At 29.5% G+C, this 13,558-nt stretch overlaps 1 protein-coding gene across 1 annotated transcript in view; it reads left to right on the top strand.

Moving 5' to 3' along the window:
* LOC113374981 (solute carrier organic anion transporter family member 4A1) overlaps positions 1-13,558 on the top strand; it is a 65,314-nt gene that overhangs the window by 38,069 nt on the left and 13,687 nt on the right. The window contains exon 4 of the mRNA XM_026614936.1: positions 2,216-2,318. Within this exon, the coding sequence (XP_026470721.1) occupies positions 2,216-2,318 (103 nt within the window). The remainder of the gene's footprint in view (positions 1-2,215; positions 2,319-13,558) is intronic.

Genomic DNA, 13,558 nt, shown 5'->3' with positions numbered 1-13,558 from the left:
TGCAATCGTGAATAAATTTGCGAGCTTTCGCAAGAAACTAATACATTTTTTTAAAACACAGCGTAAAGCCAGTATTAATAGCACTAAAAAAAATTCTCATGCACTTTGAAAGTTAAGAGCTTTTACGTACAACCGAAAGCTGTAGTTAAAATGTGACCATTTTTTGATTATTGGTTGTTGTTATTATGATTCAATAATATTATAATATTGATATATTGATATTATAATAAATATATATATATATATATATAAATTCATTAATTAATTAGTGAAATTTTCTAAAAAGTGGTCTTAATTCTAGAAAACTTGGGCAATTTCATTATTTTTTACTGTGGTTCTAAAAATGCTATTTAGGATAACGGGTATAAAGTTTAAATGAGCAAAAATAATACAAATTTACTCCAATAATCAAAAAATGGTCACATGTTAACTGCAGCTCTCGATTGACTTAAAGCTCTTAACTTTCAAAGTGCATGAGATTTTTTTCATGATAGTTTCTACCAATACCGGCTATACGTTGTGTTTTGAGACACCCTGTATGTAATAATGTTTAAAAGACAACTAAATCAAATATTTTCAAATAACAATATTTTCAAATTATACTTAAAATGTCAGTATTATTTGAAAATATTACATGTAACATAATATTGAATGAATCCAGCTTATTTAATAATTTGTATTATCGCAAGTGGTGAATCTTCTCTAATTATCCGAGTTGTATTCCACTGCACGGATATCCACATGAGGCCCGCACGGCCCATCACCCTCGGCGCGCGTTTGCTAAAAGCAAAACCAGATCAGCAAATTGCGCCAAGGTCTCCCATGCAATCGCGCCCTTGTGCACAAATATACGCACATCGGTCTCTCCTACCTTTTCGCTAGTGTTAATATGAAAATATTTTAAAAAACTACCCCCCGGGGACGTATAAATCCTGCTTAATATCACGTGGGAGGTGAAAATAAGGTGTTGCTCTTTGCGTCAGTCGACTGAACGAATGAAAAGTTGCCTTAGGCGGTATTAAACGGCTGTTTATTTAATGTTTGGGATGAGGAAAATGACTATTGGTGGATGTCATTGTGCCTTGAGGCAAGTAGCTGGAAGTATTCGATTATTAAAATCAATAAACAGATTGAAGCTTGAAATAAATCCTAAACTAATCACGCATTTTGAATTTGAAAGGTTTAAAAGTCCTTTTTTTAAAAAATTTTACTAAGCATTATATAAAGTAACCATATTTTTTAAAATTAAATTTTGGTAAAATCGGGGCGCCAATTCGTAGTTATGCTTATCATTTTTCTCAAATTTTTTAATCAGAATTATTCGTTTTTACTTAGAACTTTGTTTTTTTTTTGTTTCTAAGCCTTGTATAAAATTTTGTAAATAATTAATTTATTGGTGAAAAATTAACACTTGTGCCCGGCAGCCAAAAAGTTCGTTTTCACAAATTTTGCTAATATTTGCTAAATTGAAAATGATAGTTCGAAATTACTAATGTCAGAAGCCTATTTATTTAACCCGCCTTTGAAACTTTGCATTCGGAAATTTTCTCATTCTTTCATATAAGCATTACGTATTTTCATATATTTGATGGTTTGTTGTAATTTAATCACTAGTTGTAATATCAATACTATACTTTTCGATACCCCGGGACTATCCAGGCCAAAAAATCTAAATTTGGGACAAATATTGATTTAAGAAACATCGGGAACACAAGATGAAATTCCGGGACTGTTCTGGCCAGACCGGGACGTATGCTCACCTTAGTAATATGAATCTTACAAATATTTTTGGAATTTTTATTTTTAATATCTTATTTGATATATCAAATACTAATTTTTGGATTAAAAAACAACTGCTTATTTTCAATGACCATTATTACATTTATAACAAAAAGCTTCTGATCGTATATAATACGATCGTTAGGTATAATAATCATTTAAAATTATTTTCTAAAATAGATGTATTTAACTGAAGTAATTTCAATATCAATAAAATACTGATTATGGAATAAGAAAAGAAATGTAACATATGTTCTACTAGGAGAACTGTTAACATGGTTCGGGTTCTCTCTTGCAGCCTTGCACCTAGGAGAAGTGACTAACCTTTCATTTGATTCAATTTGAGAGTATTTTTTATTCACATTTTTTTATCATATTTTTAGTGACAAGATGTTTATACATTTTGAAAAATTTTCTATTTATGTGTCATTTACAGGAATTTACTATACGATGTCGATTATTGGACCAGCCGTGGGATATGTTCTTGGAGGGCAATTCTTGCAGATTTATGCTGATACTTTAACGATTGATCCATCCACGTAAGTTATATATTTTTATTCAAACATATACATATATATATATATATATATATATATATATATATATATATATTAGGGTGGTCCTTAATATGGTCCTTAATAACTTTTACAGAGTCCGCAATTCCATGAAACTGATTCAACTTGATTGAATTGCGCTCTATCTAAAAGACAACATTAAGAACTAAATCTTTCAGAGAATGTTTTTTTATCAATTTGGAACCATTTGAGCTCTTTGGAGCATGGAAATTCGAAAATGTCCATATTAAGGACCACCCTAATATATATGTATGTATGTTGCGCGTGCCACTAAAAAACTGATCCTCCCTACTTTTCGCAAGACAACACCTCGAAAATATTTTAGGCAAGCGGTAATTTTAAATTTAGTCATGATGAAATGGACAATGCCACAACATATGTGAAAATATTAGTAGCTATGCGTAATAAATTCGTTTTGTTGGCTGAGTTTCGTTCGCGCCTTATAAAATATACATTGTGCATTTTCCATTACAGCCAATTTCCGGCCAGGGATATATGCAAGCGAATGCATTTGATAATGTCGACTCCCGCATCCGAATTATTCTGATGATATGTGTTATTCGTGACTAAATGCTCTATAGAAAATTTCAATGGGCACCGCGCACTATAACAATGGGAACATGTGCATGTGACAGTTTGGTTAACATCGCGCTCAACCTCAATGTCGCAATGACGAGATGAGTGCGATTCGTTTCATTACATATTTTTATTATTTAGAAATTTGATTATTTTCACGTCTAAATTATTTTCTACCTTTTCTCTGATCAATAGCTAAAACCAAAATTATTCATAACACCGATAAACTAATGGTTGCTGTAATAGTGCAATGCAAACTTCACATAAAACGATTCGAAACATCAAGCCGAAGAAGAACGTAGGTTCGAAGATTAGATTTTTATTATATTTCTAACAGCAATATTATTATTTAACAGCAATTAGAATATAACGAATCCTTTTAGATGTTATGCTGACTTCTTTCAATGTCGTGGATTGAAAGATGCTTTCCCATATTCTTGTCTTCTCCTATGTGATGAATTTATTATTACAATTTCTGTAATACTGATGATTTTTTTCAATGAAGCAACAATGTCGGCTAAGGGCTATTTTTACTCGGAAACATATTGTTATCTATATTTTCAAGTAAAAACTGATATCACTACTGCATGGCTTAAAGCTTTTAGAAAAATGTTTTTAAACCACTGATCCTCGGAGAACGCGACGTAGTATATTTATAATATTTTGTATATTTTTTTGGAAATTATTTATTAACTTCCCGTAGGGTAAGTTATAGTAATCGCAAAACAAATCTAGAATGAAAATTTCTGCATATCTTTACGTTTCAAAGCTCTATGAACATTTTGGCATAGCTTGTTAAAAAAAATTGATGGTGAAACCTCTAGAACCTCTAGTTTAAAGTTCATGGAAATTCTTTTTATTAGTTATTATTTTCTCACTATTCTAAATACATGAAATGATATGTATTTATGAGGTTAAATGTCATACTTTTCACTTAATTTTGTTAAAACATGAATGCAACAATTTTGAACTTTTTCTAATAGTTAAACTCATAGGAGTTTTAATTAAAGCCTAATGTTTCTCAGCAAGTGAACAAAAAATGTAATATACATATTAAAAACTTGTCATGTAAAGTTTATTTTTTCAAAATATTCAAAAAATTGTTTTTTTCCCGTAATCTAGGTGCAGAAATTTTAAGAAAATACTAATGTTTGTCATTATATAGTAGAAATTAGAAATGTATTACTAAATTAAAAAACGGTGCATTAAAATTATACAATTACAAGGTATTTTAATAATTTATTCAAAGGTAAATTAACGAAAATATCAATTACCTCTATCATTTTCATGGGACATCAATTTTCTCTATTTTTGCCTAATGAAGCGTGTCAGTTTTTTACAGAATTATAAAAAGTATTTGAAATGGTATAAAATACAATATTTATTTCAGACTTTAAAATACAATCAAAATTTCCTTTGACAATAATAAGATTATGTTCAAAGAGAAAATATTTTTTCATATTAGTATACTTTTTATAATAAACCTTTTCTGAATAGTGTTTGTTATTTGTAAGATTTCTAGACCCTTTTTACAAATATGTGAGCGTACACCATTATATGCATATGTTGACAAAATTTCTTTATCTATTTTTTAAGCTTGAAAGAAAAAAGGCTTAGGTAATATATATTCATGGGGATTCAAAATACAAATATCTTGCGGTATAAAATAACTATTTTTTATGTAAAATATAATGTTATTGTACTTCCCTAAATAAACTTTACATAGTTTTATTAATGCATACGCTCTTATGTTCTTACAGAATTTATTTCTTTTTTATTCATAACGAAAAGCTCTATATTAAATTGCTTACCTTCGTAATTCTTTCTTTTGTCTATGTCAACAACTAGACTTTCCGAACTGTTTGATTTTCAATTTAAGAATAGTTAATTTGATTTACTAAAATTATGAATTAAAAATACTCATTGTAAAATTTGAAATTAGTAAAGTATAATCGGCCGCGTACAATTTGCGAAATACCAACAAATATCATTGGAAAGTGTTTAGGAAAAATAGGGATCCAGATAAAATAAAAAAAACAACAAAATTATGACTGGAGGAATTAGAAATGATTCATATAAAAATAAGATCCATATAAAGAAGATGTAAATGAAAAAAAAACTTGGGCCTACATTCGAATAAAATTGTTATTACCATTGATATATAGTCCATTATACAACATTACAAATCATCACCTAATAAATATATTTTTTATGTATTTTGTAATATTTAAAAAAATTCTTTACTAAAAAGCTTTTCCGTGGATTGGCAGTTAGAGATATGGGGTTCCAATCAGTCAACCCAGGTTCGATACACGCCATGGGCTGCCTGGTGTCAAGCAGCAATGACATCAGTTTTCACTTAGCAATCACGCAACATTGCTGCATCTTCAAAAATTTATTACTATTACAGAAATTGTGATAATAAAATTCATCACAAGGGAAACAGTTTTGTTTGCCATCTATACAACTGACGTAGTTGGTTAAGTCTAACCATCACAACAGCTTATAGGGCTCTTAAGTTCTGATCGCTGGTCAAATATTAGAAAAAAAGATTCATTATTTCAAAAGTTTTGAAAACCACTAGTGTGTATACCCTTATATTTATATGTATTTATTCAGCAACGTATTCAAATCTCAGAGAATATAAAATTCATCGGCGTGTGTGCTCCGACGGTACCGACTGTTCGGCTCATATCATATTATTATGCGAGATCACGAAAAATGCAATCAAAACCCCAGCTTTAGTGTTCTCATATATAAAACGTCTTAACAAAAGAAGACTGTGTCGCTGTAACGTTGAATTAAAATTTTATTCAAATCGAACATCATGTAATAATACTTGGTTTAATGTATCATCAGTATGAGATAGACCAGGCATCGGCAACCTACGGCACGCGTGCCAGGCTTGGCACGCGATGGGGTTTTGAATGGCACTCTATAAAGTAATGAGGAAAATCGGAAATATCGAGTGATTTTTAAATAAGAGAAAATGTTTAATTATAATTAATTTTCTAACGTAGCTCGCTTTGAAGCTTATGTGCCTATTTTTCCTTCCTCATAAAACCAGATTTAATAGATCCATCAATAATACCGTTTGATTTGTTGACTTTCGAATGGATTAATGTTGATAATTTTGAAATGGAAATTATCGAACTAATATTTTCAGAATTATGGAAAACAAAATGGAAGGAATTACAAAAAAAAAAAACTGAAAGATGACTCTATGGAAAAATCGACAGCCATATTATATTGTTAAATTGTATGCGCTCTCTTTCAGCTTTTGGTTCCACATATCTCTGTGAACAAACTTTTTCTCACATGAAACATATTTTGAGTTCACAAAGAAATCGTTTAACAACTAAACATTCAGAATCTTGTGTGAAATTAAAAGTTACAAATTATACCCCGGATCTTGAAATGTTAAGGAAAAGGCACAAGGTTCGCATTAAAGTTGTTTAGTTTATATTCAGTGGCGGATTAAGCTTTCTGCCGCCCTAGGCCCTATCTGATCAGGCGCCCTTTTTAATAGACAATTTTTTACTTTTTTAATTAAACTATAATTTTATTCTAAATTACTTAAATACAACTTTTAACTTTCCGTAAAGTACTCGTAAATTATAGCAATCGCAAAAGATCGAAAATATTTTTTTTTGCATATTTTTACGTTTCAGACATTTTTGAACATTTTGGCATACCTTAAAAAAATTGATGTGTGTGTATGTATGTATGTTTCATTCTCATAGATAAGAAAGTTCTGATTAGTTTTTGGCTAAGACGGGTTTAGCCGTTTGGAAAATACAGAACAAAGTGCAAGAAATCAAACAATTCATTTTAAAGCCAGAGCGATTGGTTCCGAATAATTCAAAAAAAATTACTTGTACTGAAGGAATGAATAATTACCTAAATTTTTGGGAAGCAGGTTTAACGGTCGACCAATCTTTTTTTTTGTAATTAGTAAAAGAGAGAAAAAATTCGTCAAAGTTTTAGCCCACAATTTTAGGTCGATTTTAAAAATTCAAAAACCATTCGAAAAATCTTGGTTGGAAATCGTATTCATTAATTTTTGGCAAAAACCTGCCGGACAGATTAGGTTTGCGGGACGATCGGACGAGCCGGTTGTTTGAAATTAGCTTAAAAAAGCAAAAATATTACGTTTTTGGAATAAAGCCAGAAACCCATTTTTAAAATTGAAAAAAGATTTCTGAAAGATATCAATTAGGAGTCAAAATATTTGACTATTTTAGAAATTCATCAAAGTTTGATGAAACTTCGTAATCAAAATTTGTGTTAAAAGGCCCTTTTGTGATGTGATAATTCAAAATTTAATTTTCAAAAACGCCTGAACTGATTTCACAAATTAAAAAGACATTGGACTAAACTCGATAAATAGAACCGAGATATTCAAAAATTTCGATATAAAACAATATATATATAAATATAAACAATTTTATTTATGATTTTTTAGTATTATTATAACTTAGCCTTCCTGAAGTTGAAAAAAAAAGCCAATTGGAGGAAGCATACCAAATTGTCAGATATTTTAGTTTAAGATTTAATTTTATACTACAGGCATATTTAAAAAAATATATTTTCACATACAAAAAAATGACATAAATTAATTAACAACAATGAATATATTGTGTTAATTCGCCATTGTTTGATTTAATACCGAAAATAAAACTAGAAAAAATCGAACAGTTTTTAAAGCGTTTTAATTATAAGATTCACCTGAACAAAATTACAAAAAACGAGTTTTTCAATATTTCTTCAAAAAATCTTATCAGTTTGATAATTATTATATTAAATATGATACATCAAGAAAATATCAATGCGGCACCCACGAATAATAAATTTGATTAGAAAACGCATTACGTTCTATTTCATCGAAAATGATCTCTAAATTTACAAAAAAAAATTTCAGGATCTATACTTAAAATGAATTGTCGTGTCATTTCATCGAGTTTAAAATATTTACTTTTTGAAAAACTTGCCGCCCCCTAAATTATGCCGCCCCAGGCCCGGGCCTAACGGGCCTATGGGGTAATCCAGCACTGTTTATATTAGAAATTCATGTTATTTGTTAATAAAAATGTTTAAAAGATAAATTTGGTTATAATTCTTCTCCCCTAGAACCTAACTATATATTTCAAAATTAAGGTGGCACTCTAAATCATATTGGTAGAGTGGCTTGGCACACTACAGTTAAAAGCTTGCCGACCCCTGAGATAGACCATTGAGTTGCCTTCTAAAGATCTCTATTTATATATCGAAAATAATTAGACTTCATATTTATTTAACAGCGTTCGGTGTCTCATAAAGTCTATTTTGACTGTTCTGTATTAAATGGCCAATGAAAATATAGTATACAAGAAAACAAAACTAGCAATAAATGGCATCATGCCTTAAGGCAAATTGCTGGAACTTTCCGTACTTTAATGAACTATTCGAGGAATATTAAATCTTGGGCGAATAATTTACGGGGGCGTTTTAAGTAATAACAACAATTTGTAATCAATTTATATTATTTATTTTATTTAAGGATTTGAATATATCATAATTGATTGCGATTCATAAATTATGTGAAAATTAATGTAATAAATTTTGGCTTCAGAATTAATTAATCATTTTATAATGACTAATATTCTTATCGCAGACAAAACATTCGATAATATTTGCTTAATTGTTCTCATATGGTTTCTTTTTCGACAGCTTATGTAGAATGCCTTATATAGAATATTCGCACAAGTAGTTAATATTTCGTTAAGTCTGGATTTGATTGATACTTAAGTGCATATTTGCTATAGTTATTTTTATTCAGTTTATGCCCTTGTGAGTTATACAAAGTTAGAATACATTTTTTCCAAAAGTTCTATGCATATTACAATTTCCATTTTATCAAACATCTAATAGAGATTATAATTCCATTTTACATATTTATTTCAAAAATAGTCGCTTTATTTTAAAAATTGTATGTAAAGATAAATCTTGCGAAAGAGGGTTTTATTGTAATAATCAATAAAATGCTAATATCGCTTGATTTCTTAAAAAATGATGATACGAATTTAGAGCCATGCATGAAATCTTTTAACAATGGAAGGTGTTTCTGCAAAGTCAAATTAAATTACCAAAATAATTCGTAAAATCATATATTAAACATCTTATAATTATATAGTATTTAATATATCACCAGTATCAGATAAATTTTAATAATAAAGATCTTTCAAATATAGATAGACATCCTGACATCCACATTAGCTTCGAAGAAAGTAGTCACATTGTTAGATTATATGAAAAATATAAAAAAAAGTTAAAAACATTTCATTTGGGACATAAAATTTTAATTTATTAGTCACCATTTTGACTAATTGTAGCTCCAGTATAAAGGGGTTGCTAATAGTATGTAAAGGGCACATGAAAAATCTGATGTCTTGAACTTATTTATTGCTTATAAAGAACTCCCTCCTTCAATGTTTTTTTTGCGCGTTTCTAAAACGACTGTCTTTAACAAAAATTCATGAACCCCATGAAAAAAAAATTACAATTATTAAAAAAAAAACGAACGTTTTTACGCCTGTAAATGCTGAAATCTTTAAACCTTGTTGAATTGAAACAAACATATTAAACATACATAGTGTTCTATTTCTTGTATATAGAGGAAGTACGAACAAAATGGTATACGAGGTCTGTTCAAAAAGTACCCGGAATTTTCGTTTTTTCAAAAAAATATTTATTTATTCGTCTACATTAATGTGGTCCCCTTCAAAGTAGTCCCCCCAGATATAATACACTTATGCCAGCGTTTTATTTCCAACTTAATTAAAAAAACTATATTACTGGAAGTCAATAAATCTAAGATTATTAAAAACGATTGATGATTTAATTATAATCATAAGATAAATTAATATAATTAGAAAACAAAAACACCATGTCATTTTGGTCCGTACTTCCCCTACCAATAATATAAGCTTGATAGTAGAGCCAAATGAGAAAAAGTATCTTTCACTGTTCATATTTAAAATACGAATATTCAAACTTAGTGAGCCTTTATTAAAACGTGTAAAACATCTCTCGTAAATTATTTGCATTTAACTAAACTAATTTAATTCGTTTGCTTTGAATAATGTAGTAATTGTTTTAAAGCGGAAATCTTATTAGCTGATTGTGTTCCTGTGTCCGAACAAAATAAGAATTATTCTCTTAACGGCGAAGTCACGTGGCCGGGCTAAGTTGTTCTTGCACGTGGTTCGGGCACATTTATTTGCCGTTCATATTCCGAGGCACGCGTTGCCCATAGATCTTTCTTATAACGCATTTCGCCCTCTTACTTCGAGCTAAACTTCGGAGGAAAATAAAATTCGACGCTAAGAAATTCCTGGATATTTGTAAGACATATATCGGAAAACGATCGCAATGATAGGTCACGTGTTTAAATATGTATTTTGCTATCGGCATGAAATAGGAAACAGATTTTGCTACATTCTTGTTTGGAAAAGAGATTTTGTAGGGAAAGTTTGCATTAAGAATTACAAAACGTACTAGTGGTGCATGGCTTTGTTCCTTAAAGCAAATTGCTAGTACTTTCTGTATCAAACATTCACGAAACAAGAATGAACAATCATCAATAAAAATTTTCAACGAATTTTAATCATTGTTTTAAATATTTCAAAATTATTATAAATAATGTAAATTTTATCGTCGTATTTTATAAATTATATAAAATATAAGTGCTTATATTTGGGCGACGACCTGTATCTATGTTTATCTGCAAGAACGAAAACATAATTACAAACATGGTCGGCACAAGCGATATGCTTTTTCAATCATTCTAAAAGAATGCGCCGTTCCCTATATATATAAAAACTGCTATTATTGCTCTAAATGCTATAAGCATTTTTTGCTCCGTATCTCTGGAACCGCCTTTGCAAAAATGTGATTAATTATTCACTCGATCAATACGAATCAAAAGTCTATTTTGATTTACTCTAATCGAATGTGCTGTTCTCTCAAATACTGTTTTTAGCGATTTTTGCTCTGTATCTCCGGAACGGCTAAATCTGTTTTGCCAAAAACTAATCAGCACATCTCCTTCGCCAATACAAATCAAATTGTTTTTTTGCAAATATTTATTCCCGATGAAAATTATACATTATATTTTAAGACAATATGCTGGTCTCTATATGCAATTAAAGAGTTTATCTCCAATGAGATATCTCTTTTTTATTTTTTGAGAACGGTCTTCTTAAAACTTTGGACAACTGTATGGACATACTTGAATAAAGTTTTGATTGACAAAAAAAAAAACTGTATGGACAAATTGGTATATTATTTTTTGACATTTTATTTAAGATTGTATGGCTTTTTCTTAATCTTCGATTAGAAGTTTCGTCACTCAATTCTTTTAAATATTTATTTGGGTGACCTGGTAAAGTTATAGTAATCTCAAAAAAATAATATTCTTTTTATATATACCTTAGAAATGGATGTATGTGAGTATGGGTGTGTGCGTGTGGTTTTTGTCAACGATTTTGGGAACACGGTTCAACCGATTTGAATGATTCAAAAAACTTTCGATTCCTATTGATGGGGAGACGTAATAGTTAGTTTTTAGCAATGATAGGTCCAACTGTTTCGAAAATACGGGCAAAGATGCAAATAATGTTAATGGTAATGGTAACGCAGTTTTTGAAAGAACAGAGCGACCGATTAGAATGATTCAAAAAACATTTTACTGGTATTGGAGAAATGAAGAATTGATTAAATTTTTCGGGAGGCAGGTCCAGCGGCCAAAAGAAGACCATTTGGCTTAGAAAAAAACATTGGATTAATACACATAAAATTTTCATATATTTTTCAGTATAAGAACAATATTTGTTTATTTTTTTGAATTTTCAAAGTTTAAATTTTTTTTCACAATTTTCAAAAAATTTTAAAGCTTTCAAATGCTTTATATTATGGTATCGAAAATTCCAGCGATTTGTCTTGAAGAATCACTAGTTTCGTTCTTTACTTAAATGTTTTTGTACCTTGCATCTGAGCTTTCAATTTTCTGCATTTTTTATGACACGGTCATCATTATGCATTAATAATTCTTTGTACCAATAAATTAATAGAACAAGTTCTTGAATTTCAGAAAATCAGCAGATGGGCCGTTAGTAAACAAACTAGCTTCATAATTTGCTTTAATGGTTTATATTTAATGTGTGACAGATAGGTGCAATTAGGCAACCATACAAAACTGGCTTGCGGGTTATTTTATTTACACGTTTATGATTAATGTCGTTCTGACTATGCCTATATAATGTCACAACGGGTAGTAAAAGAAAGACGCATGTATTGATTTCCGATGTTTATATTTTTATTATTAACTTCCAGAAGCACTACTCAAAACATTCAACTGCTGCATATATTGTTTGCCGTTGTTATTTATGAAGTCTCTGGATACATTAATATATTTACACTAATATTTTCTTCGTGCAGCAATACATTTCGCCCACTGCAAGTGCTTCGTGCGACCAATATAATAATATAAGCTAACTTACAGCCAATAAGGGAATCGATGTATGGGACCAATTCAGTATGTTTCATGCAAATTATAGCACGGGGAACCGATACAGGTGGTCCCCTTGTACGCGAAATTAATTTGTGCTCTTTACCGAAGCAAAACCTATTTCCACTGAGTGTATTGTGATATTAAAACAGGCATTATTTGCATTCGAGAAATTTATTCAGATATGTTGGAAGCATTGCAGACTTGAATTAACTTTATTAGTTTACGTACGGAAAGTTAAGTGAATTTGATTGGAATAATAAATATATGACTAGAAACACTTTATATAAAAGCAAATAAGAGAAAATAAATATACAAGTTATTAGATTAAAATGCTAAAATTAATAAGTCGAAAAAGTAATATAAACAATACGTAAATATTTATATTAAATATAATATAATATATAATTTATACTAAATATAATATATAGGTATACTGGACGCTCCCCTCATGATATGTAGGGAAGCTTGGGGCTTGTTCTAACAGTTTTTTTTTAATTAATATATCTTGAGATCCACTAATTATAATTCTATGAAATAAAGATGGATGGTTGCTGCAACTATTCCTCTACCGAACCAAGTAAAAATAATTCCACAACAGTTGTTCATTATTTCAAAATTAATTCATTTCTGGAAAAAGTGCGGTGCTAAATCCAATTTAATTTTTATATTCTTAATTTACAAATATAAAAATGAAATTGGATTTAATAAAATAGTTGTTGAAGAAAGTAGACGGTGATAATATAATTTGTACCTAATATAAATAATTTCAATTCCTTATTAATATATCGTAAAATCTGAGCTGGCAATAAAACGCACTCAAATTCAATAAGCAAATTCAATCACAAAGCACTTTGCCATCCATTGATGTTGCACCTGATCCCTTCCGCAAATGCGTCAAGCAATTTACTTAAATCAAATTTGATAGCAACCCATAAAATATACTTGCTTTGAAACTATACTCAATTCGATGGAATGGCTTTATGACTCTTTTTCACTTGCTTTTCTCACATTGTTATATAAAGGTTTCTTATATACCTACTTTTCGGGTTCGTATTTGATATAATGAAATATTGGAATT

This window comes from Ctenocephalides felis, unplaced genomic scaffold (assembly GCF_003426905.1).
Source record: "Ctenocephalides felis isolate EL2017-DRISC unplaced genomic scaffold, ASM342690v1 CF-g0.4_SCAFFOLD_01886, whole genome shotgun sequence".
NCBI lineage: Eukaryota > Metazoa > Arthropoda > Insecta > Siphonaptera > Pulicidae > Ctenocephalides > Ctenocephalides felis.
Note: the sequence above shows the minus strand (reverse complement) of the source record. Positions and strands in the feature narration are given on the sequence as shown.